The 27,698-nt window shown below is 43.0% G+C and overlaps 2 protein-coding genes across 4 annotated transcripts in view; both read right to left on the minus strand.

Moving 5' to 3' along the window:
* Positions 1-27,698, minus strand: part of LOC131709360 (butyrophilin subfamily 2 member A2-like) — a 184,781-nt gene that overhangs the window by 92,799 nt on the left and 64,284 nt on the right. The gene's annotated exons all lie outside the window — the stretch shown is intronic.
* The window catches only part of LOC117410031 (E3 ubiquitin-protein ligase TRIM39-like), a 114,430-nt gene that overhangs the window by 23,013 nt on the left and 63,719 nt on the right, over positions 1-27,698 (minus strand). Inside the window, exons 2-9 of one of the 3 annotated variants that reach the window (XM_059011874.1) lie at positions 21,374-21,428; positions 16,999-17,129; positions 15,589-15,618; positions 5,857-5,964; positions 4,710-4,814; positions 3,497-3,703; positions 2,642-2,776; positions 2,247-2,271 (exon numbers count right to left, since the gene is read on the minus strand). In XM_059011874.1, the coding sequence (XP_058867857.1) occupies positions 2,247-2,271; positions 2,642-2,776; positions 3,497-3,703; positions 4,710-4,814; positions 5,857-5,964; positions 15,589-15,618; positions 16,999-17,129; positions 21,374-21,404 (772 nt within the window). In that variant the 5' untranslated portion in view covers positions 21,405-21,428. Of the gene's footprint in view, positions 1-2,246; positions 2,272-2,641; positions 2,777-3,496; positions 3,713-4,709; positions 4,815-5,856; positions 5,965-15,587; positions 15,619-16,998; positions 17,130-21,373; positions 21,429-27,698 lie in introns of all 3 variants that reach the window. The other 2 variants (XM_059011872.1, XM_059011873.1) reach the window with 2 other exon arrangements.

Here is a 27,698-nt window from a genome sequence, read left to right on the forward strand (position 1 = left end):
AAAGTTCCCATGCTGTGTTTTGCTTGTGAAAGTTCCCATGCTGTGTTTTGCTTGTAAAAGTTCCCATGCTGTGTTTGCTTGTAAAAGTTCCCATGCTGTGTTTTGCTTGTGAAAGTTCCCATGCTGTGTTTTGTTTGTGAAAGTTCCCATGCTGTGTTTTGTTTGTGAAAGTTCCCATGCTGTGTTTTGTTTGTGAAAGTTCCCATGCTGTGTTTTGCTTGTGAAAGTTCCCATGCTGTGTTTTGCTTGTAAAAGTTCCCATGCTGTGTTTTGCTTGTAAAAGTTCCCATGCTGTGTTCTGCTTGTAAAAGTTCCCATGCTGTGTTTTGCTTGTGAAAGTTCCCATGCTGTGTTTTGTTTGTGAAAGTTCCCATGCTGTGTTTTGTTTGTGAAAGTTCCCATGCTGTGTTTTGCTTGTGAAAGTTCCCATGCTGTGTTTTGCTTGTGAAAGTTCCCATGCTGTGTTTTGTTTGTGAAAGTTCCCATGCTGTGTTTTGCTTGTGAAAGTTCCCATGCTGTGTTTTGCTTGTAAAAGTTCCCATGCTGTGTTTTGTTTGTGAAAGTTCCCATGCTGTGTTTTGCTTGTGAAAGTTCCCATGCTGTGTTTTGCTTGTGAAAGTTCCCATGCTGTGTTTTGCTTGTGAAAGTTCCCATGCTGTGTTTTGCTTGTAAAAGTTCCCATGCTGTGTTTTGTTTGTGAAAGTTCCCATGCTGTGTTTTGCTTGTGAAAGTTCCCATGCTGTGTTTTGCTTGTGAAAGTTCCCATGCTGTGTTTTGCTTGTAAAAGTTCCCATGCTGTGTTTTGCTTGTGAAAGTTCCCATGCTGTGTTTTGTGATTATCTCGTTTCCCATTTCGGAGAGACCCGTCTCCTTGTTGGGTTCCCTGAGTGAATCCTCCGCGCATTTTCAATTTCCGTCCAGTTAATACAATTCCACCCATCAAAGTGCAACTTGAAATAACATCGACTTGTGTTCAAAAGACAACAGGAATCAAGATGAACCTGCTCCCCTCAGAAGAAGTGACCTGTCACTCAAATACTGCCTCCTTGTCATTGGAGGAGAACGACACTCAGGCTAGCGCTGTTCTAAAAAGACTAGTGAGGATATCAATACTGAGAATCATGTCTATTATAAACATTGCTAATTATTTATCAAGAGATGCCTTCAAGACGGGTGGTCCTGACCACAGTCGAGAATAAAAGGATAAATACAGACAAAATAAAATATAAAAATAATGTCTAGACCACACAGTCAAAAGTGACAGTTATTAAAACTAATAACAACAATACACATTTATTAAAAAAAGAAAGGTGAAATGCTGTTTTATTTATTTTAGAGACGCTTTTCAGAGTTAGTTGTTATTTTAATAATTCAGCTGTGTTTGTAAGTTTTTTTCGATTATTACAGTAACATAAAAACCTGAATGAATGAATAAAACAACAGCACACAATACCAGAATGATAGTTCAGAGAGACCAGGCTTCTGGTTTAGAAAAGGGCACGAGATGATAACTGCACACTGGTTCTGACTGGTCTTGGTAATTCATGTTCTGTATACAATTACCCTTGCAGTAGCATTTACAGAAATAAAAAATGATTTAATAGTGTGTAAAATACAAAATGAAACATGTCTAAACCGACGGGCCATTGAGTTCATTCATCCCAGGTGACACGGCTGCAATTGAACCAGGCAGACCGTTTCCTAGCAGCCTGAGCAGCTACGTGTGGAAAAGTGAGCTCAGGGAAACTCTTCATTGAGAATAATAGGTGCATCTATTGAAGTTTATCATGGTGCTACCTGACTGGAAAGAATGAAGGCGCTAATTCAGGGACTGCAGCCAAGAATGAAAACAATAACACCAAGCTTCAGGACAGTAATAATTATAGATACACTGATAGTAATACAAAGCTACTGAAGCCAAAAATGAAACAATAACACCAAGCTTCAGGACAGTAATAATTATAGATACACTGATAGAAATACAGAGACTGAAGCCAAAAATGAAAACACCACCAAGCTTTTGGACAGTAAAACTGCCAAAAAAAGTACTGAAAGTAATTTCAAGAGAAACAGCACAGCAAGGTCCAATACATCTTACAGATATTGTTATAACTTATATGAATGTTATTGTCTTTCTTGTTCCACAAACAGGGATGTGATGATTCTGAGTTCTCTGTCATCAAGACAATCTTGTGTTTGGACGGTCAGAGATGAATTATAACATGTTGCAGGTTTGCCGTACTCACCAATATTCTGAGATTTCAGCATTCCCTAAAAAACAATGACAATTCAGTCAAGAGAGAAACAACTGAATGTGTACCAGCTGTCAATTCATTACACATTGCCCTGTGTTAATATATGTGACTGTCTGAGTGTCTTCTTTATCAATTAATTATACTTCATTATACTTTGCCCTGTGTTAATATATATGTGCCCTTTGACAGATGTTTTTAGCATTTGCACATGGCACAGACATTAATACAGGGCAAAGTATTATTAAGTGCAGTTTAATAAAATGATTGTTTGTCTGCTAATGAATAGAAATGATCATCTCCCTATCCCTGTGTGCTCCACTGTGACACAAAGCACATGTACAAGTATATAGCTGAGTTCTGCTGTGGGTTTATCTTGCTGCTCTCACCTTTGCCTCCTCCTTGATCAGGGTCCACATGATGAACTCCATGATGGGTAAGATGTTACTCAGCTTGCCTCGTTTCCACTCCTTCACCAGCTCTGCAAGACCCTGTTCCACAGCCTCCCCCGCTGAGACAGAGTTCTGGTTAAAGACAATAGAGATTAGAGGATAAGGAGTGTTCACTCCAGACCACAGTGTGTCAGGAACTCTAGAGAAGGGTTTCAGTTGGGCAATGTTTTGAAATGAATCACACAAGCATGTCAGTATCATACATCCCTGCCATGGCTGTGAATTCAAAACAGTAGAGCACCCTGCTATCTCCCTGTCAACACTGCATACCAATCTAAATGGAGCCGTGTGGGTGTGGGTGTGGAGGAATGAGATACAGGAACCTCTTTTGAGATGCTCTCATGGACAGTATGTTCAGAACAGATCACTAGCAGTGTGGGTGTGGAGGAATGAGATACAGGAACCTCTTTTGAGATGCACTCATGGACAGTATGTTCAGAACAGATCACTAGCAGTGTGGGTGTGTAGGAATGAGATACAGGAACCTCTTTTGAGATGCACTCATGGACAGTATGTTCAGAACAGATCACTAGCAGTGTGGGTGAGTAGGAATGAGATACAGGAACCTCTTTTGAGATGCACTCATGGACAGTATGTTCAGAACAGATCACTAGCAGTGTGGGTGTGTAGGAATGAGATACAGGAACCTCTTTTGAGATGCACTCATGGACAGTGTGTTCAGAACAGATCACTAGCAGTGTGGGTGTGTAGGAATGAGATACAGGAACCTCTTTTGAGATGCACTCATGGACAGTATGTTCAGACCCAGCTGTTGAAATGTGTTAATCTTACCTCTGGCACTGTCTTCAGCTCTCTTGCCCACTGCATGATGATGTCATGACCGTCCTTCAGTCTTTGCTCCTCCTCTTGGTTCAGCTGCTCCCCCTGGTTGTGCCCCGCCCCCTCACTCAGCTCCTCCCTCTCTGGTCCTGGGAGATCCTCTTTGTTTCTCAGCTCTGCTCCTTTTCTTTGCTCAACCTGTCCAGCACTCTGGCTTTGCTTTGGTGTCTATGAACACAACAAATCCAGACTAGATATCAGTGTTCTCAGGGCAGCAGCTCCCCTTCTCTGTGAAATCAGCCAGCAGAACAGAGGGGATAACACTTGCAATACGTAGCTGACTGACTGATTAATTTGGTCATCAGTCTGCATCCTCGTCACGTCCCTTATAAAGGTTTACTTTTGTATGAGATGGTGAAGGCACATGCAAGCATGGGAAATTACAGCAAATACAACACATGGTAGAAGTATTATTCAGATCAAGCTGCTTACAATCAGGTGAGGGTCATTGGTGTTGATTGAGCTGATTTACCATCAGAGTGAAACGAGTGAAGAAACAGCTGCTTGGGTTTGTGCTGCTTTCTTAGAACATGAAATCCACACAATTACTGTGCAAAGGGTCTTCAAAGTTGTGTCTTCACAATTTCTTCAAAGTATCTTCTTCAGTTGTTTCACTTGGAATGGTCAATCAGCCCAATCAAAACCAATGAGCCTCACCAGTGATGAGCTTCATCTGAATAATCAAATCCCTTCATGCAGCACTATGTAATAATATGGGAAACTAATAAATTACTCTACAAAATGTGACTTTAAGAGTATTACATCTGCACCCTGCCTGTGAACCTGATTCTCTGCTCTCACTGCACCCTGCCTGTAAACCTGATTCTCAGCTCTCACTGCACCCTGTCTGTGAACCTGATTCTCAGCTCTCACTGCACCCTGCCTGTGAACCTGATTCTCAGCTCTCACTGCACCCTTTCTGTGAACCTGATTTTCCGCTCCCACTGCCTGTGAACCTGATTCTCAGCTTTCACTGCACCCTGTCTGTGAACCTGATTCTCAGCTCTCACTGCACCCTGTCTGTGAACCTGATTCTCAGCTCTCACTGCACCCTGCCTGTGAACCTGATTCTCAGCTCTCACTGCACCCTGCCTGTGAACCTGATTCTCAGCTCTCACTGCACCCTGTCTCCACTTCGAGCTTCATTCTCTGTGTCTCTCTTTACCTGGACCAGCTTGTCCAACTCGTCAGCCCATTTCATGATGAAGCAGCGACACTCTTCCAGGCTGCACGTATCCTCACTGGACACAGGGGTAGGAATGGCAGAGTTCTGAAATCAATCAATAAGAAATCTTTCAAATAGGGAATTCAACTACAAGCACTGCAGAAACCAATGCATTTAACTGAACAGGAATGAAACTCCTAAACTGCACCTAACTGTTGCTGTCAATGCTGTCTCTCTGAACCTTCAAGACACTGTTTAACTCCTTCGTTAGCTAAATGAAGGAGAGTCAACCCCAAACACACACACACACACACACACACACACACACACAGTCCCCTCACCCCTCCCTCTCTCTACCTTCAAGACACTGTTTAACTCCTTTGTTAGCTCTGTATAATAATCTCATGTGTTTTCTGGTTTCATCTACAGGAGAAATGGCACGGAACGGCATCCCACAATTCAAGATAAGATAGAACTCTTTGGCATTTCAAACAGCAGTAACTCATTTAAGACACAGATACTCACTAACTCTTGAGGTTAAACTGGTAGTACTGTAATCAGGAATATTAGGCATATAGAATGCAGATGGACACTACATTTGTTTATTAGAATCGGTGCCTCTGTGGGTTTGAATTGAACTGCTAGACTCTCTCAGTAGAGGCACAAAGATGAGCCGTGTGTGTTTTTTGTGTTGCTGGGGTTTAAATGATTGAATAGCCTGCGGTCTCTTCCCACAATCCTTTTCACAATCCTCAAATCACACGCCAGTGTTCTTTATTGCTTAATTACATTTAAAAATGGAATTCAATTAAACTTGGACTACACCTAATTGTTGCTGTCAATGCTGTTTCTACTCCGTTCCGTATTCTATACATGAACGTCTTTGTTGGCTACATTAATTACCAATCCCCCCACCCCCTACACACCCCCCCCTCTCTCCGTACCTTCAAGACTCCTAAGCTTTTTGCTTTATCTGACACAATGACATGCTGACACCCCACTTCAGCCCCTTTCTTCCCCCTCTGCCTCTCTCCTCTCCTGTAACCTCAGGACTCGCCTTTTCACCCCCCCTCTCCACCTCTCTGTAATAACCAATACTGCTCACTCCCCCATCCCTCCTTCCCTCTCTCCCCCTCCCTCTCTGTACCTTCAAGACTCTGTTCATCTCCTTTGCCAGCTCCATGATGGAGTGTCGACACTCTTCCAGGCTCCATTCACCAACCTCTTGATGTCTGGACTTTCTATCAGACCCCCCCTGTGGAATGAGTGAATAATTACAAACCTTCAGGATGGGTTCAGATCTTCACTATTCTACTGTAGATGCTCACATTCATATTACTAAAATAGATTCATATATAAAACTACTGTAGTGTGGCATGGCTAATACAAGTTGTCAATTCAGTCAAGCTAGGAAAGGGCTAACACAGGTGGGTTTGTGAAAACCCCTGTATAAAGGCATAGGTGATTACAGAAGGCTGCAGCATTGCTGGTGTGCAGGGAAAGCAGAGACACATGGGACTCAGATTGATCCACAAGGCTGCAGCATTGCTGGTGTGCAGGGAAAGCAGAGACACATGGGACTCAGATTGATCCACAAGGCTGCAGCATTGCTGGTGTGCAGGGAAAGCAGAGACACATGGGACTCAGGTTTATCCAGAAGGCTGCAGCATTGCTGGTGTGCAGGGAAAGCAGAGACACATGGGACTCAGGTTTATCCAGAAGGCTGCAGCATTGCTGGTGGTGAGTAGCGAGTGTGTTCTATTTTATTGCTTGGTTTGAGAACTTGTTTATATATTTATGAGTATGTTTTGGTTTAAAGTGCAGGGAAGCAGAAACACACGGGACTTCTGGATATATTGCTGTGCTCGTGGGGGTGAGTAGATTAGCTCATTCTCGTTCTTGTGTTATTTATTAAATCGCAGACTCACCATTGTTTATTTTCTCTTAGTGCTTGTTGTAATCATACGGTATTATACGTGGAGAAGTGTTGTGCACACAGAGTAGCTACCTTGTGCTTGGAGTCGGTTACGGTATTCTCTGAGGATACTTGCTTCTGTTTCATTACTTTTTAAACATTAAGCTGCTGTGTTTTAGCTACATTGTAGAATGCCTGTTTTTATATATTTGAAAGGAGAAAGAGCAGTACAATAAATCTGCATGTATGTGAACAAGGTGGTCAGTTCTTTACATCCATTATTTTCCTTGTTGTGCAATTTTGTATTAGATTTGTCCTGGTTTTAATTCATGTTAAGGATTTTAATTCACGATAGCAATTTTATTGTGCGTGTCACTTAGTTTGAATTGATTTGATATTCACTTTGCTTGTTTTCAATTTGACCTGTTGCACTGAGTCTTGATTAGATTTTATTACAATGCTATTTACTTTTAAAGATTTGCACTACATATAAAAAGAAACGGTTACAATTGTATCCAACTTGTTACATAACTTGATGAATGATGCTATAAAAATAATCATTTCAAAGACTATAAAAACCTTTGTCTTTCTAAATAAATAATTGGCAGCTGGCTCTTTGATCTAATATATATATATATATATATATATATATATATATACACATATACATACAGTGCCTTGCAAAAGTATTCAGACCCCTGACCAATTCTCTCATATTACTGAATTACAAATGGTACATTGAAATTTCGTTCTGTTTCATATTTTATTTTAAAACACTGAAACTCAAAATCAATTATTGTTAGGTGACATTGGTTTTATGTTGGGAAATATTTTTAAGAAAAATAAAAAACTGAAATATCTTGCGTGCATAAGTATTCAATCCCTGTGCTGTGGAAGCTCCCAGTTTACACCGATGAAAGAAATTGCCCTAACGACGACACAATTACCTTACCATTGGCCTCCACCTGTGAACCATTAAAGTTGCTGTCACATTTTCTGGATAAAAACCCCACTGTTGAAGGATCATTTGTCAGGCTGTGAATCTGAAGGAAAATGAAGACCAAAGAGCATTCTACAGAAGTTAGAGAAAGTAATACAAATGCATAGATTAGGGAAAGGGTACAAAATAATATCCAAGTGTTTGGATATCCCAGTGAGCACAGTTGGATCAATAATCAGGAAGTGGAAGCTGCATCACACCACCCAGGCACAGCCAAGAAAAGGCCGTCCCTCAAAACAAGAAAAAAAGTGCTCAAACAAGAAGGAGACTTGTGAAAGAAGCCACAGAGAGGCCAACAATCACTTTGAAGGAGCTACAGAGTTCAGTGGCTGGGAGTGGAGTAATGGTGCACCAGTCAACCATATCAAGAGCTCTGCATAACACTGGCCTGTATGGGAGGGTGGCAAGAAAGAAGCCGTTACTCAAAAAGTACCATCTGAAAGCATGTCTGGAGTTTGCCAGAAAGCATGAGAGTGACCCAGCTGCGATGTGGGAAAAGGTTTTGTGGTCAGATGAGACCAAGAAAGAGCTTTTTGAATCAAAACTCAAAGCGCTATGTGTGGCGCAAACCTAACACTGCCCATGCCTCAAGACACACCATCCCTACCATGGTGGTGGCAGCATCATGCTGTGGGGATGCTTCTCATCAGCAGGGACTGGGCATCTTGTTAAAATTGAAGGAAGAATGTATGGAGCAAAATACAAGGAAATACTGCAAGAGAACCTGCTTCAGTCCGCTAAAAAAAACGGAAGCTTGGGAGGAAATTCACCTTTCAGCAGGACAATGATCCCAAGCACAAGGCCAAAGCAACATCGAAATGGCTCAAGAACAAAAAGGTGAATATCCTACAGTGGCCCAGTCAAAGTCCTGATCTCAATCCCATTGAGAATCTGCGGCACTGTGGCAGGGTGACTGGGCGGAAGCAGGAACGTAAATAAACTGACACCAAATACTGCAGATTTCCAATAAAAAGACGCGGTGTGCCGTTTTTATTAACGAAAATGAATAAAATATTCAAACAAAAACCCTGTGCTCACAGAGCAAAATAAAAGGTGTAAACAAAACAAATCTGGAACACAAAATAATAAATACAGGTCAGGCTGGGCAGTCGCTGTCACTGTTCCTGTATATTTTTTAAATAGTTTCGGTTTTTCTCTCGCTCCTCTCGCTCTCTCCTCTCTAACACCCACCCCGAACTGAGAGTGCTGCAGGCTTTTTATATCGTGGCCGAGGGGTTTAACTAGTTAGTAATTACCCTATTACCCCTCGGCCACAATCTGCACGAGTTTTCTAACTATCGTGTGGATGGGGCTTCCCATCCACGCTACTTACTACAAAAGCAAACAGACACTCGGCTACAATAACAAAACCCGCGGCGCTTCGCCTTCTTCTATACGTAATAATAATAATAATAATAATACAAAACAAATATAAAATAATACAGGAGCGGAGGGGGACCCTGTTCTAAAATAAAATAAATAAATCAATGTACAGGGCACCTCGCCCTGTTACAGGCACTATTTGAAAATTGCGGTCCGCAAGCGTCATTCAACCAACCTGAACAACCTGGAGCAAATCTGCCAAGAAGAATGGACCAAAATCACTCCGACACCGTGTGCAAAGCTGGTACATACTTACCCCAAAAGACTTAAAGCTGTTATTGCAGCGAAAGGTGGCTCTACCAAATGTTAATGTGTGGGGGTTGAATACTTATGCAAGCAAGATATTTCAGTTTTTTATTTTTCTTAAATATTTCACAACATAAAACCAATGACACCTTACAATAATTGATTTTGAGTTTCAGTGTTTTAAAATAAAATATTAAATCAGAACGAAATTTTAATGTACCATTTGTAATTCAGTAATATGAGAGAATTGGTCAGGGGTCTGAATACTTTTGCAAGGCACTGTAATATATATATATATATATATTGTCACAAAGACGGCCGGAGTGGGTGGCGTCAGACCAGAGCCAGGAAATAAACAGACAGAGATTTGTGGTTTGGTGAAGCTGAGCGAATGCTTTCGCTCAGCATTTAATCAACAGAACAGAAAATAAAAGGTTTGAAACACAAAAACACTGGACACGGCACTTGCGCCAAAATAAATAGATAAACAAAACGGACTAGACAGTGCACAGACAGACGAACAAAACACGGTGAGCAGATTTAACTATTTACGCTTTCTTTTATATTTACTTTACCCCTTCTCTCTCTCCCGTTCTCCACTCACCGAACACCCAACCCTGAGTGAATGAAAATGTGTCTATAAATACTGTTGTGCTGGGATTCAATTACTAATTAATTATTCACTTGAATCCCAGCACGTGAATTAATTCTGTGCAACCCCGTGCTCACATATTACATTTAACCAGCACGTGAAGTGATTTGTGCCCTCCTCGTGCCTAAATATAAATCTACATTTTTAAAAACACGTGAAACACAGACCCGTTTACATCCCGTGTACCAATGACTATACACCAACATTAACACACGCACGCAACATACAACACATAACACACAATTGCACACAGGGGCAGGGCACATTGCCACATATACCCCCCCTTGTGCGCAGCACACATGGCCTCAACGGCCACCTCCCCCCTTAAAAATCCAGCAGTCCAGGACAAAGTCTCGGGCTGGGAAGGGAGGCTTCAGTGGGCTCCTGGCTGGCCATGCTGTCAGCACCCCTGCCGGTAGTGGCACGGCTGACAGCCTGCTAGTCCCCGCTTGCAGCGAACTTGCTGCGGGGGATGCTGGTCTCCTGACCTCTCCCCCTTCCTTCGTAGCCGGTAGCTCCCCTTGGTGGGGCTCCGACCACAGTACTGCCGGCAGCGAAGAAGCTGCAGTGGGAGCTGGTCTCCGGACCTCCCCCACGATCTCCGGCAGCGAAACTGCTGCAGTGGGAGCTGGTCTCCGGACCTCCCCCACGATCTCCGGCAGCGAAACTGCTGCAGTGGGAGCAGGTCTCCTGACCTCCCCCACCTTCTTCGTGGCCGGCAGCTCCCCTTGGTGGGTTTCCGGCCACAGTACTTCCTGCTGCGATGCGGAGCAACTGGCAGCACCAGGCGATGCGGAGCAGCTGGCAACCCCAGGCGATGCGGCGAGGCAGGCAACCCCAGGCGATGCGGCGCGGCAGGCAACCCCAGGCGATGCGGCGCGGCTGGCAGCCCCAGGCGATGCCAGACAGGCGTCCTTGGGTGAAGCGTGGCAGGGAGTCAGGACCAGCCGGGGTGCGGGTGTTGGCCCTCTTCTCGGCCTCTGCGGCCAGGCGGTTTTTCCCCATGCTTCCCTCAGCAGCCTGAGGGCCGCCAGCTTCACGTCCTGGTCTTTCTGGTGAAGGGAGAGGCAGCTCCTGCTTCTCTCCCCCTGATGGTGATGGAGGCAGAGGCAGCTCCCGCTCCTCTCCTCGGGATGGTGGGGAAAGTGATACCAGCAGGCATTCATCCTCTGCTGGTGGGGGAAGTGATACCAGCAGGTATTCATCCTCTGCTGGTGGGGGAAGTGATACCAGCAGGCATTCACCCTATGCTGGTGGACAGGGACCCAGCAGGCATTCACCCTCTGCTGGTGGACATGGCGGAGGCAGAGGCAGCTCCTGCTGCTCTGATCCTGCCGGTGGAGGTGGCGGAGGCAGAGGCAGCTCCTGCTCCTCTGCACCTGACTGTGGTGGAGGCAGAGGCAGCTCCTGCTCCTCTGCTCCTGGCGGTGGTGGAGGCAGAGGCAGCTCCTGCTGCTCTGCTCCTAATGGAGGAAGTGGTGGAGGTGGCGGAGGCAGAGGCAGCTCCTGCTGCTCTGCTCCTGCCGGTGAAGGTGGCGGAGACAGAGACAGCTCCGGCTGCTCTGCTCCTGCCGGTGAAGGTGGGAGCAGCGTGTAGTCTCCTGACGACGGAGGTGGGAGCAACGTGTAGTCTCCCCCTTTTTCAGGGGACTGGTGCTGCTCTGCCTCTCTTGCAGGGGACTGGTGCGGCTCTGCCTCGGAAGGGGAAACCAGCAGGCATTCTTCCTCTGCTGGTGGAGATGGGGACAGCAGGCATTTTCCCTCTGCTGGTGGAGGTGGGACCTAGGGACCAGCTTGGGTCCTAGGGTTATGGAAGCCCCGACTTTCCTGTCTTTGGGCTGTGGACGCACCGACTCCTCCCTTTTGGGCTGTGGACGCACCGACTCCCCCCTCTTGGGCTGTGGACGCTCGGGCTCCCCCCACTCAGGCGTAGGACGTTCGGGCTCCTCCCACTCAGGCGTAGGACGTTCGGGCTCCTCCCACTCAGGCGTAGGACGTTCGGGCTCCTCCCACTCAGGCGTAGGACGCTCGGGCTCCTCCCGCTTGGGCTGTGGACGCTTAGGCTCCTCCCACTTGGGCTGTGGACGCTCAGGCTCCTCCCACTTGGGCTGTGGACGCTCAGGCTCCTCCCACTTGGGCTGTGGATGCTCAGGCTCCTCCCACTTGGGCTGTGGACGCTCAGGCTCCTCCCGCTTGGGCTGTGGACGCTCCGGCTCCTCCTCATAACTGCGGAAGGGACAGTTGGCGAACAGATGATCCTGGTCGCAGAGGAGGCACCCCGGCGTTGGCTTGTTAAATCGCCGTGGATGTCTGGCCCTTAGGCGGCACTCCTCCTCCCTGTCCTTCACCTCTTTATCCTCCTTCCATCCCATTTTATTTATTTATATATATATATTTTTTTGTAATCCAACAATTTTTTTTTTTTTTCCCTCAAAAAATGCGGTTCCTGCTCTGGCCTGAGTCCTGGAGGCGCTGTCGATCCCACGCAGGACACCACGTGTCACAAAGACGGCCGGAGTGGGTGGCGTCAGACCAGAGTCAGGAAATAAACACAGAGATTTGTGGTTTGGTGAAGCTGAGCGAATGCTTTCGCTCAGCATTTAATCAACAGAACAGAAAATAAAAGGTTTGAAACACAAAAACACTGGACACGGCACTTGCGCCAAAATAAATAGACAAACAAAACGGACTAGACAGTGCACAGACAGACGAACAAAACACGGTGAGCAGATTTAACTATTTACGCTTTCTTTTATATTTACTTTACCCCTTCTCTCTCTCCCGTTCTCCACTCACCGAACACCCAACCCTGAGTGAATGAAAATGTGTCTATATATACTGTTGTGCTGGGATTCAATTACTAATTAATTATTCACTTGAATCCCAGCACGTGAATTAATTCTGTGCAACCCCGTGCTCACATATTACATTTAACCAGCACGTGAAGTGATTTGTGCCCTCCTCGTGCCTAAATATAAATCTACATTTTTAAATACACGTGAAACACAGACCCGTTTACATCCCGTGTACCAATGACTATACACCAACATTAACACACGCACGCAACATACAACACATAACACACAATTGCACACAGGGGCGGGGCACATTGCCACAATATATATATATATATATATATATATATATATATATATATATATATATAAGAAAAAAAAAGAGAAAAGGATATTTCAGGTACTTAAAGGTAGAATAATTGATTACAAATAAATTATCAGGACGTTTCGGCTGATGATTTGTAATCAATTATTCTACCTTTTTAAGTACCTGAAATATCCTTTTCTCTTTTTCTTATTGATCATTTTGGTACACAGTTTTCTTTTTCTCAAACTATATATATATATATATATATATATATATATATATATATATATATATATATATATACACACATATACAGACGTGCTCAAATTTGTTGGTACCCCTCCACAAAAAACGAAGAATGCACAATTTTCTCTGAAATAACTTGAAACTGACAAAAGTAATTGGCATCCACCATTGTTTATTCCATATTTAATAGAAATCAGACTTTGCTTTTGATTTTTTATTCAACATACTATTGTAAATAAGAAAACAAATGAAAATGGCATGGACAAAAATGATGGGACCGCTAACCTAATATTTTGTTGCACAACCTTTAGAGGCAATCACTGCAATCAAACGTTTTCTGTAGCTCTCAATGAGACTTCTGCACCTGTTAACAGGTAGTTTGGCCCACTCTTCCTGAGCAAACTGCTCCAGCTGTCTCAGGTTTGATGGGTGCCTTCTCCAGACTGCAAGTTTCAGCTCTTTCCATAGATGTTCGATAGGATTCAGATCAGGACTCATAGAAGGCCACTTCAGAATAGTCCAATGTTTTGTTCGTATCCATTCTTGGGTGATTTTAGCTGTGTGTTTTGGGTCATTATCCTGTTGGAGGACCCATGACCTGCGACTGAGACAGAACTTTCTGACACTGGGCAGTACGTTTCGCTTCAGAATGCCTTGATAGTCTTGAGATTTCATTGTGCCCTGCACAGATTCAAGGTACCCTGTGCCAGGCGCAGCAAAGCAGCCCCAAAACATAACCGAGCCTCCTCCATGTTTCACTGTAGGTATGGTGTTCTTTTCTTTGAAAGCTTCATTTTTTCGTCTGTGAACAATAAGCTGATGTGACTTGCCAAAAAGCTCCAGTTTTGACTCATCTGTCCAAAGGACATTCTCCCAGGAGGATTGTGGCTTGTCAATATGCATTTTAGCAAATTCCAGTCTGGCTTTTTTATGTGTTTCTTTCAAAAGTGGAGTCCTCCTGGGTCTTCTTCCATGGAGCCCACTTTTGCTCAAAAAGCGACGGATGGTGCGATCAGAAACTGACGTACCTTCACCTTGGAGTTCAGCTTGTATCTCTTTGGCATCCTTGGTTCTTTTTCTACCATTCGCACTATCCTTCTGTTCAATCTGGGGTCGATTTTCCTCTTGCGGCCGCGCCCAGGGAGGTTGGCTACAGTTCCATGGACCTTCAACTTCTTAATAATATTTGCAACTGTTGTCACAGGAACATCAAGCTGCTTGGAGATGGTCTTGTAGCCTTTACCTTTACCTTGTCTATTATTTTCTTTCTGATCTCCTCAGACAACTCTCTCCTTTGCTTTCTCTGGTCCATGTTCAGTGTGGTGCACACAATGATACCAAACAGCACAGTGACTACTTTTCTCCATTTAAATAGGCTGAATGACTGATTACAAGATTGGAGACATGTGTGATACCAATTAAAGAAACTAGATAGTTTGGAATATCACTATAATCCAATTATTTATTATCTTTTCTAAGGGGTACAAACAAATGTGTCCAGGCCATTTTAGAATATTTTTGTAGAATAAGCAATAATTCATCTATTTTCACAGCTTCTTTGCTTTATTCTATGACATACCAAAGGCATGCAAGTATACATGATAAAATAGCTTTTAATTTCATCACTTTTCAGGAGGAATGAAGCATTATTTCAATGAGCTGTAAGGGTACCAACAAATTTGAGCACGTCTGTATATATATATATATATATATATGGTAACACAGCAGGGAGGGGGGGTTAAAATCCTCCCTGCAGAAGACATGTGCGTATGCACATTTGTGTTAATTGTTTTATTGTTAATTATCCCCTGCATCTGGTAGTTATTGTAAATTGGAACCAGGTGCAGGGTATTTAAAGAGTGCAGTCAGTCTGCACAGGGCTGCTGTGTGAAGTGCCTGCTTGCGAGTGTGTGCAGGCGTACAACGAAAGTAAGGTAGTGTGAAACCTGTGAGGGTTTGTGTGTTATTTTATTTTGGTTTGTTTTACAGGGAAACAGCTTAGCTGTCCTGTTTATAGTTAGGTTCCAGTCCTGTGTGATAGTTATTGCTCAAAAAAGAGCTAGGTGTTTATTTTGTGTTTTATTTTGTTTGTTTATTAAAGTAGCGTGTCAGCGCAGCTAAAAATCAATTTCTTGTGTCTGGGTCAGTATTTTAAAGGGGCAATGAACGACCGTGAGTGCCGGCCGGCTTACAATATATATAATCTATCTATATCATGACACTTAACTACACCCATCCTTCTCATCTCTCTTTCTTTCCCCAATTCTCTTTCACTCACAATTTCCCCTTTTCTTTACCCTGGCTCATTAATACCCCCCACCCCCCCATTCTGTACCTTGAAAACTCTCCTCAGCAAACCAGGAATCTGCAAAAGAAAAGTTCATTCACTGAGTTACTATAATATGAAAACAAGTGCATACAGTACATTAAAAGTCTGATTTTAACATTCACTTGGGACCAGACTATTATCAATCATAAAATCAGTTTCATGGGGAGCTGTACTCTGGTTCAACATCGAATGGGCATTTAACTCTATTGTACGCAGAAAAATACATTTTAGATAGAAATTCACGGAACAGCATTCTGGTTTAGTTTGACTTTGTTCTAGAGATCTCACACAGCTGCTCCTGACCTCACACAGCTGCTCCTCATCTCGCAAAGAGGGAGATGAAAGAAACTGCTGTTGATTAAAGATGAAGGGACGTATTCATAAAGCATGTTTACCTCTTAAATGTGTTAAAGTAAAATTGATTGGTACACATAGTTAATATAGATTTAGTTTCTATGTTTTCACTTTTGTTTTATTATTTGCTTGTTTCTGTCAACTCATGTATGTTTGAACCCAGTCAACAACTCTAAAAATAAAGGAGCCATCCCAAGGGACTGAAATTGAGAATGTTGATCCTATATTTAAAAAAGGGAGATAAATTTGACCCTGGGAACTACAGACCTATAAGTTTAACATCAATCATATGTAAAATCATGGAAACTATAATAAGGACCAAAATGCAGGAATATTTATATAGTATCAACATTATAGGAGACAGCCAGCATGGCTTTAGGAAGGTTAGATCTTATTTAACTAATTTCTTTCAGCAGGAGACTACCAGAGTGGACAAGGACAGTGCGTATGACATCATCTACTTAGATTTTCAGTAGGAATAAACGGTAAAATAGCAGCATGGATTCATAACTAGTTACAAGATAGAAAGCAGAGAGTTATAATGAGAGGACAGGCATCAAACTGGAGTAACGTAACAAGTGGGGCACCACAGGGATCAGTACTGGGACCATTGCTAATCCCAATCTATATAAATGAACTGGACCAAGACATAATCAGTAAACTATGCAAATTTGCAGACGACACAAAATTGGGAGGGGTAGCCAATTCCCAATCAGCAACTTTAATAATACAAAGAGATTTAGACAGGATTCAAGCTTGGCACCAAAGTGAGTGAGCATCAGTGAGCCAAATGTTCGAATGATTTCACTGTTTAAAGTTAAATGCCTGGTAAACACTTTATGAATACGGCCCTAAGCTTTCTCTGAAACAGCAGTCTGTCCGTGTCTGAATACAAATGATATGTGGTCACAGTCAACCAGAATTTGATGATTACATTGTTCTTTAAATAGTGTGATTGGAAAACTGGATTTTTGCATACAGTGTGGATTTTAAAATGTTTAAATCATAGACTTTTTTACCATGGAAAACTAGAATCTATTCTAATGATTAGTGTCACCATACCTTAGGGTTGCTGAAAGTAGGTCTACTCCAACTGAGAGACTTGGCATCACGTGCAGGGATTATACCCTTGTAGTCACGGTCGAAACTGCCAAAACTCTGAGAAACACTGACGATTCCTGATGCACCTGTAACTGTGGAGACAGAGAGGGAGTGAGAGACTGAGGATTCCTGATGCACCTGTAACTGTGGAGACAGAGAGGGAGTGAGGGACTGAGGATTCCTGATGCACCTGTAACTGTGGAGACAGAGAGGGAGTGAGAGACTGAGGATTCCTGATGCATCTGTAACTGTGGAGACAGAGAGGGAGTGAGAGACTGAGGATTCCTGATGCACCTGTAACTGTGGAGACAGAGAGGGAGTGAGGGACTGAGGATTCCTGATGCACCTGTAACTGTGGAGACAGAGAGGGAGTGAGAGACTGAGGATTCCTGATGCATCTGTAACTGTGGAGACAGAGAGGGAGTGAGAGACTGAGGATTCCTGATGCACCTGTAACTGTGGAGACAGAGAGGGAGTGAGGGACTGAGGATTCCTGATGCACCTGTAACTGTGAAGACAGAGAGGGAGTGAGGGACTGATGATTCCTGAGGAACCTGTAACTGTGGAGACAGAGACGGAGTGAGGGACTGATGATTCCTGAGGAACCTGTAACTGTGGAGACAGAGAGGGAGTGAGGGACTGAGGATTCCTGAGGCACCTGTAACTGTGGAGACAGAGAGGGAGTGAGGGACTGTCTCAGAGAGAGATGAGAGAAAAGGAGTGAGGGACTGTCTCAGAAAGAGAGTAGAGAGAAAGGGAGGGAGGGAGGGATTGTCAGAGAGAATGCAAGGGAGTGAGGGATTGTCTGAGAGAGAAGAGAGAAATGGAGGGAGTGAGGGACTGTCAGAGAGGAGGGAGAAATGGAGGAAGGGACTGACTGTCAGAGAGAGAGAAGAGAGATGCAGTGATGTAGGTAGAGACAGTGTAGGAGAGGTAACATTCATATTAGAAACAGTAACTGTGGAGACAGAGGCAGTGATGTAGGTAGAGACAGTGCAGGAGAGGTAACATTCATATTAGAAACAGTAACTGTGGAGACAGAGGCAGTGATGTAGGTAGAGACAGTGTAGGAGAGGTAACATTCATATTAGAAACAGTAACTGTGGAGACAGAGGCAGTGATGTAGGTAGAGACAGTGTAGGAGAGGTAACATTCATATTAGAAACAGTAACTGTGGAGACAGAGGCAGTGATGTAGGTAGAGACAGTGCAGGAGAGGTAACATTCATATTAGAAACAGTAACTGTGGAGACAGAGGCAGTGATGTAGGTAGAGACAGTGTAGGAGAGGTAACATTCATATTAGAAACAGTAACTGTGGAGACAGAGGCAGTGATGTAGGTAGAGACAGTGCAGGAGAGGTAACATTCATATTAGAAACAGTAACTGTGGAGACAGAGGCAGTGATGTAGGTAGAGACAGTGTAGGAGAGGTAACATTCATATTAGAAACAGGGCTGTATTCATCAGGTGCTTGTGAAATACTGAGCTGTGCTTAAAACAAGTGGTTATTTTCCGTCACATTCATGAAGCATGTTGATCTCTACATGCATCCAGATCTGCTCTTCATTTTAGATGCAGCTGACCAAGATAGAATGTGTTAAACAAGGGCAGGGCTTGTTTGAGTCTTCATCTTCAGCTCTTTATGAGTGAAAACAAATACTTAGTGACAGCTTCATTATAGTTTAAATAAGCACTTCAAATGTAATATTATATTAATAACTTTTTAAAACTTCATATCATAAACTTAAGTCTAAGAATAACTTAAATTCAACAACAAACAAAAAAAAACCATGACCAAATATTTTAAATATTCCACTAGTACATTAATATGCACGATTCTCTATCAATCACACATTGTATATGACACAGGCTGGGGACACAGTGAGGATTACAGTGAATCTTGCTATTCAATGTTGCTATTTGACAGGGCAGCGGTCCCTCGGGTTGATTGTTCACTGAGGGCTGCGTTCGTAGCCAGCGGTGTGCCCGCTCCCCTGAAGCTGCAGGTTCATATCCCGTCTGATACACGCTTTCAAATATAGGTTTAAATTGAAAGGAATAGTAGAGTGTTGCATCATTAACTATCTAGAACATGGCATCACAAGCACAGTAATACATTCCAATAGAAACAAGTATAGATAATGCATAGAAATGGATTTGATTTATATTTGAATCCTTTCAGATTGCAGGTTTGTGGAGTTCAGAATTGTAAATATCAGTGTCACTGTCGTGTGTTTCAGATTGCAGGTTTGTGGAGTTCAGAATTGTAAATATCAGTGTTACTGTCGTGTGTTTCAGATTGCAGGTTTGTGGAGTTCAGAATTGTAAATATCAGTGTTACTGTCGTGCGTTTCAGATTGCAGGTTTGTGGAGTTCAGAATTGTAAATATCAGTGTTACTGTCGTGAGTTTCAGATTGCAGGTTTGTGGAGTTCAGAATTGTAAATATCAGTGTTACTGTCGTGTGTTTCAGATTGCAGGTTTGTGGAGTTCAGAATTGTAAATATCAGTGTTACTGTCGTGAGTTTCAGATTGCAGGTTTGTGGAGTTCAGAATTGTAAATATCAGTGTTACTGTCGTGTGTTTCAGATTGCAGGTTTGTGGAGTTCAGAATTGTAAATATCAGTGTTACTGTCGTGTGATTCAGATTGCAGGTTTGTGGAGTTCAGAATTGTAAATATCAGTGTTACTGTCGTGTGTTTCAGATTGCAGGTTTGTGGAGTTCAGAATTGTAAATATCAGTGTTACTGTCGTGAGTTTCAGATTGCAGGTTTGTGGAGTTCAGAATTGTAAATATCAGTGTTACTGTCGTGTGTTTCAGATTGCAGGTTTGTGGAGTTCAGAATTGTAAATATCAGTGTTACTGTCGTGTGTTTAACTGACCCCAGATCAGTCGCTGTGGAACAATCACTCCAAGCCAGTGTATCTGTCTAGATAGTTTCAGCACACATGCCCTGTCAGAATAGTTTAGGGGGTGGAATTACTTTATCAACATTCCTGTCAGCTTTAACTCAGAGACCGAACTGCATCGTGTATCTGTGAATGAATATTGAACTGTGAAAAAGAGCCAGTGGTTAATATGGTGGTGATGGCTGGTGATGTCCTGATACCTGCTGCACAGGGAGAGTGAATCTACAGTGTGGAGGTTTTACTGTAGTGAAGTGAGAGCCAGTGGTTAATATGGTGGTGATGTCCTGATACTTGCTGCACAGGGAGAGTGAATCTACAGTGTGGAGGTTTTACTGTAGTGAAGTGAGAGCCAGTGGTTAATATGGTGATGATGTCCTGATACCTGCTGCACAGGGAGAGTGAATCTACAGTGTGGAGGTTTTACTGTAGTGAAGTGAGAGCCAGTGGTTAACATGGTGGTGATGGCTGGTGAGGTCCTGATACCTGCTGCACAGGGAGAGTGAATCTACAGTGTGGAGGTTTTACTGTAGTGAAGTGAGAGCCAGTGGTTAATATGGTGGTGATGGCTGGTGATGTCCTGATACCTGCTGCACAGGGAGAGTGAATCTACAGTGTGAAGGTTTTACTGTAGTGAAGTGAGAGCCAGTGGTTAATATGGTGGTGATGGCTGGTGATGTCCTGATACCTGCTGCACAGGGAGAGTGAATCTACAGTGTGGAGGTTTTACTGTAGTGAAGTGAGAGCCAGTGGTTAATATGGTGGTGATGTCCTGATACTTGCTGCACAGGGAGAGTGAATCTACAGTGTGGAGGTTTTACTGTAGTGAAGTGAGAGCCAGTGGTTAATATGGTGATGATGTCCTGATACCTGCTGCACAGGGAGAGTGAATCTACAGTGTGGAGGTTTTACTGTAGTGAAGTGAGAGCCAGTGGTTAACATGGTGGTGATGGCTGGTGAGGTCCTGATACCTGCTGCACAGGGAGAGTGAATCTACAGTGTGGAGGTTTTACTGTAGTGAAGTGAGAGCCAGTGGTTAATATGGTGGTGATGGCTGGTGATGTCCTGATACCTGCTGCACAGGGAGAGTGAATCTACAGTGTGAAGGTTTTACTGTAGTGAAGTGAGAGCCAGTGGTTAATATGGTGGTGATGGCTGGTGATGTCCTGATACCTGCTGCACAGGGAGAGTGAATCTACAGTGTGGAGGTTTTACTGTAGTGAAGTGAGAGCCAGTGGTTAATATGGTGGTGATGTCCTGATACCTGCTGCACAGGGAGAGTGAATCTACAGTGTGGAGGCAGGAGAAATGAGCTGCTATCACAGTCAAAAACAAACCAAACAACCTACAAGAAAGGGACTGGTGAGAAAGTTGTTTTGCTAATCACAGGTAAGTGCTTGCTTTTAAGATTTGGATGTTTTCATTCTTACCTGTTTCCACGTCTGCAGTTTTCTTTTCCATCTTCTGAACTGATCATCCACACAGCTGATTAGACACAAAGACAGTGATATCAGGAATAATGTCCAGCCAACTGCGCAAAGCTTATAAGAGATATTTTAATTAGGGCTTGTGTTTTATATACTGTATGAAATTAGTGTTCTCGGTTACAGGGCTCGACATAGGACTCGGCGGCTATTGCTGCGAGTGCCCTCAAAATGTATGTCTATCCACGGCAACTACGGCCGCAGTGCCCATTCAGCTTCAGCTACAGCAACTAGAGAGACGCCGTGTTAGGATTGGTTTGTGTCCAATAACATGACTATGTGATTTGCGTGGTTAAGTCGCACAGATTCCATACACAACACTTGTGTCGATATTTATGAATGCGCGATGACGCCGGTCTGTAAAGGGAAAAAAGCCGGCATGTCGCATGTTTTAAACTGAAGCGCTAGAGGGACGATAACAATCTGATCAAACACAAATGCCTGGAAGTCCATAGGTGCTGTATTAACACCAGCAGAATACGGGAACCACAGGTTCATGCAGCAGCTGTGATGGTGATCAAAGGTGTGTGAGTACTGCTGTGTAAAAATGTTGCTTAAAATGAAACGCTGTATTCAAGCAATTTAGAACAATAACAACTAAACACTAAAATCAAAATACACTTAAGGTTTGTGTGTTGGACATGTGCCATTAACAAAATGCCCTGCAAACTTAGAAGAAAGAAAACAATTATAGCAGTTTTTAAACTATAAATAGCCTGGCTAAACGGCAGTCGGGACTTCAGTTCGAAGAGACAGACAAGCAAACCAAGTGTGAGAAGAGCAAACCAAGTGTGAGAAGCAGGTCGGGAGAGGGGAAGAGGGAATGGGCTCGCTCCAGGTTCGGCTGCCGGAGCGGGGCTGAAGCGAACTTAGAGCGTCTCGCCTCCTGGAAAAAGCTGCAGCTCCTCTCGCAGCAAAAAATACATTAGGAAAGATAACCACATAATGGGCCTAATATTTATTTAGTTATGAAACAAATGCTGAATAAGAGGTCTGTGTTATAAAGTGTAGTTCCTAGTGTAGGGAATTGGGGGACATGCTGTAGGCACATTGTAACCGAGAGTTAAAGCGAGGGAGCACTGTATTAAATTAAAGAAAAAAAAATACGGAAAATAAAAAAATCTAAAGTTATTTATAAAAAATATAATAAAAAAAATGAAGCTGCAACTACAGTCCACGCCACATCATATGTGACTTACATCTAACCCCTAAAATTAGCCACTGCCCCATGAAACTAACCCTAAACCTAACCTCTTCCCCCAAACCTAACCTCTACACCTTCCCTAAACCTAACCTCTACCCCTAAACATAACCCTAAACATAACCTCTACCCCAACCCCTAAACCTAACCTCTACACCTACCCCTAACCCTAAACCTAACCTAACCTCTACCCCTAAACCTAACCTCTACACCTACCCCTAAACCTAACCTCTACCCCTTAACCTAACCTCTATCCCTAAACCTAACCTCTACCCCAATACCTAACCTCTACCCCAACCCCTAAACCTAACCTCTACACCTACCCCTAACCCTAAACCTAACCTAACCTCTACCCCTACCCCTAAACCAAACCTCTACACCTACCCCTAAACCTAACCTCTATCCCTAAACCTAACCTCTACCCCAAGACCTAACCTCTACCCCAACCCCTAAACCTAACCTCTACACCTACCCCTAACCCTAAACCTAACCTAACCTCTACCCCTACCCCTAAACCTAACCTCTACACCTACCCCTAAACCTAACCTCTACCCCTTAACCTAACCTCTATCCCTAAACCTAACCTCTACCCCAAGACCTAACCTCTACCCCAACCCCTAAACCTAACCTCTACACCGACCCCTAACCCTAAACCTAACCTAACCTCTACCCCTACCCCTAAACCTAACCTCTACACCTACCCCTAAACCTAACCTCTACCCCTTAACCTAACCTCTATCCCTAAACCTAACCTCTACCCCAAGACCTAACCTCTACCCCAACCCCTAAACCTAACCTCTACCCCTACCCCTAAACCTAACCTCTACCCCTAAACTTAACCTCTACCCCAACCGCTAAACCTAGCCCTAAACCTACCCATAAATTTAACCTCTATCCCTACCCCTAAACCTAAACTCTACCCCTAAACCTACCCCTACCCCTAAACCTAACCTCTACCCCTACCCATAAACCTAAGCTCTACCCCTACCCCTAAATCTAAGCTCTACCCCTAAACCTAACCTCTACCCCTAACCCTAAACCTACCCCTAAACCTAACCTCTACCCCAGATTTTTCTATTTTTGAGTGTGTGAGTTAAGTGAACCGCAACCCGGAATTTCTCCGGAACTGACCATTTTAAGAACATTAACAGCAGAGCGCAATTACATACTTGGGACTGTAATTAAGAAGTGCACTCCTCCTCAAAAAAAAAACAACATTAAGCAAATTAAAAATGAAATGTACTGCAGCTGGATTGCAGTAGAAAAACTGCCATTCATTAAAAACATTGGAGCTGTCTGTGTTACATGGTCTCAGACCAGGACTCCACTAACTAACACTGAGCATGCGAGCTGCAGCTATTCACCATATTACAACTGGACACAATTAGAGAGGCCATCACCAAATCCATACACAACATATACACAAAACATCTCAAATATAAAATGCTTAGTTCACTGCAGTCACCAGCTGCATAGTTCACATATTCAACAGCATGAGACAACAAACAAGTGAGTACAGCCATTAAATTACTGTTTTAGTATCACTTTAGTGTCTTAACAAGTTGTATTTTAAGCAGTCGAATATGATAGCAACCGACTTGACAGACAGACAGACAGATAAACAGTCTCTACTTGCAGAGACATTATGATACAATCAATAACCTGCTGTGCTAAAGAAGGTCTTGAGTGAGTTTCAACACAACAGTATTATTATTATTTATTTCTTAGCAGATTTCTTACAATTGTTACAAGATATCATATTTATTTTTACATACAATTATATTATTTTTTACAAATTATTTTTACATACAATTACCCATTTATACAGTTGGGTTTTTACTGGAGCAATCTAGGTAAAGTACCTTGCTCAAGGGTACAACAGCAGTGTCCCCCACCTGGGATTGAACCCACGACCCTCCGGTCAAGAGTCCAGAGCCCTAACCACTACTCCATACTGCTGCCCTACAGTAAAGATGTTATCTAGTTATATGCATAACTCTAAAGGACTTGTATAGATATTAGATTTCTCATATTTTGGTAGAACTAAAAAAATAAAGATATTTACAATTAAAGCCATCAGTCTAAATAATAATCATTTACAAGCAGGTCTGTCTGTCAATTTGTGGCGGAGTGTCCCGCCCCCTATTTATTATTATTTGTATTTTTGTTTGCGGCGCAGTTAAAAGCACTGCGTCTTTTATTATTTATATTTAAAAACACTGTGAGGATGCATGACTGACCAGCTACTGATTATTTAACTAGCTGACAGTCATGCATCCTTACCAAACGCGTGCAGATAATTAACAACTAGTTAACCCCTCGGCTAGAGTATAAGAACCTGCAGCTGTCCGTGCTGGAGGGTGGAGTGTACAGAGGAGAGTACGGGGAGCAGAGAGAGAGAGGAGAAATAACGACATTTAAAAACGACTGCTAAACAGTATTTGTTTATTCGTTTGGCCCTTGTGCCTTTTTGTTTTGTGTTTGGTTGATTGTTTAAATCTTTTGTTTTGTTTATTTATTTATTAAACACGCTGAGTGCAGTAGCATTCAGCTTCACCAGCCCATCCACTGTTTTGATTCAGTTACTTCCTGGTCCGTGATGTCACCACACCTCACCACTGCGAGCCATCCTGCCACACAATTCAATAAATCATTCACTTTATTCCATTGGTGGCTGTCTCCTTTCTGAAATATATTACACATGAAACTGACTGACATAACGTAAATAATACCAAGAAATATGAATACATATTTACCTGTCTGTTGAATGATTGAGCTTCTCTAAGAAGGGAATAATCCTGAACACTTTCAGCAATGCTGCACTTTGTACTGTACATTGAACCAGCACTGCTAAACATACCCCACTTTATAGTGTAATAGAGCTATTAAGACTGAAACAAATATACAGGCAGTCCTAAAAGATGCACTCTGATTGCTTAGTCACTTTCCATGTTAAACTGTGACAATATCAAGCACAAAGTCACACTTCTGAACTGCATCTTAAACACGGACTGCCTCATATGGGTTTATATAGAAATCATAGCAGCTTTGTAGATGAAAAACATCATGAGAATAAAAAGGATCTCATTTACATTTCATCACAATCACTTCAGTGTCACCAGTGTAGCAGCAGCCTGCCTGTGTATCACAGTTAGAACTAGTGATCTGAGCAGCCTGCCTGTGTATCACAGTTAGAACTAGTGATCTGAGCAGCCTGCCTGTGTATCACAGTTAGAACTAGTGATCTGATTATCAGCAGCCTGCCTGTGTATCACAGTTAGAACTAGTGATCTGATTATCAGCAGCCTGCCTGTGTATCACAGTTAGAACTAGTGATCTGATTATCAGCAGCCTGCCTGTGTATCACAGTTAGAACTAGTGATTTGATTATCAGCAGCCTGCCTGTGTATCACAGTTAGAACTAGTGATCTGATTATCAGCAGCCTGTCTGTGTATCACAGTTAGAACTAGTGATCTGATTATCAGCAGCCTGCCTGTGTATCACAGTTAGAACTAGTGATCTGATTATCAGCAACCTGCCTGTGTATCACAGTTAGAACTAGTGATCTGGTTATTATTTCTTGTTGTTATTGGTTACCAGGTAGCTTTCCAGTACCTGCAGTATGAGTCATAATGATACAAATACAAGAATAAACCAATTCAGAGAGAGAAGCTGGTTGAAATGGCTGTCAGTGTGTGGAGCAGTGCATGGGTTAGGGTTATAGAGAGAAGCTGGTTGAAATGGCTCTCAGTGTGTGTTGCAGTGCATGGGTTAGGGTTAGGGTTATAGAGAGAAGCTGGTTGAAATGGCTGTCAGTGTGTGTTGCAGTGCATGGGTTAGGGTTATAGAGAGAAGCTGGTTGAAATGGCTCTCAGTGTGTGTTGCAGTGCATGGGTTAGGGTTAGGGTTATAGAGAGAAGCTGGTTGAAATGGCTCTCAGTGTGTGTTGCAGTGCATGGGTTAGGGTTAGGGTTATAGAGAGAAGCTGGTTGAAATGGCTCTCAGTGTGTGTTGCAGTGCATGGGTTAGGGTTAGGGTTATAGAGAGAAGCTGGTTGAAATGGCTCTCAGTGTGTGTTGCAGTGCATGGGTTAGGGTTAGGGTTATAGAGAGAAGCTGGTTGAAATGGCTCTCAGTGTGTGTTGCAGTGCATGGGTTAGGGTTAGGTTTATAGAGAGAAGCTGGTTGAAATGGCTCTCAGTGTGTGGAGCAGTGCATGGGTTAGGGTTAGGGTTATAGAGAGAAGCTGGTTGAAATGGCTCTCAGTGTGTGGAGCAGTGCATGGGTTAGGGTTAGGGTTATAGAGAGAAACTGGTTGAAATGGCTCTCAGTGTGTTTTGCAGTGCATGGGTTAGGGTTAGGGTTATAGAGAGAAGCTGGTGGAAATGGCTCTATAATAATAATAATAATAATAATAATAATAATAATAATAATAATAATAATAATAATAATAACCCTTCACTTCATCTGTAGGTAAGCCAGTGTAAATTTCAGATCTTCCACAACATGGATTTAGCCCCATAGCATGAAGGCCACTGTATAAATGAAAGCTGAACGACTTTTGAATTTCAGAATTCCTCTGTCCGAGTACAAAACAATCCCTTAACTGGATTTCTGACTGTATGCTTGTTTTTTAAATTAGATTGCAGTTTCCATTGTAGTATCACCACATATGAACTGTGCAGCACAGGATTACTATAGCCTACTGCAGAATAATAATAATAATAATAATAATAATAATAATAATAATAATAATAATAATAATAATAATAATAATAATTCAGACATTATCAAGGTTATGAAGTTTGCTGTGTATCACTCCACACCTCTGAAGAGTAGCCAGTGTGACTGACTGTGACAAAGATCGAATGAGTCTTAGTGTTAGATCTCCCTCTCGACCTGTGAGAGCACGGTATACGAGGAACAGAGTACCCTTAATGAAATGGCACGACAATTTATTCCGTAGGGTAGATGGAAGTCGGTCAGTTCGGAAGGGGGCGGAGCCATGGCACCCGAGCTCAGTGACCCAGACGGTAAGCGGCGTGGCATCCGAGGACTGGAGGAGCGGAT

Source organism: Acipenser ruthenus, chromosome 43 (assembly GCF_902713425.1).
Source record: "Acipenser ruthenus chromosome 43, fAciRut3.2 maternal haplotype, whole genome shotgun sequence".
Classification (NCBI taxonomy): domain Eukaryota; kingdom Metazoa; phylum Chordata; class Actinopteri; order Acipenseriformes; family Acipenseridae; genus Acipenser; species Acipenser ruthenus.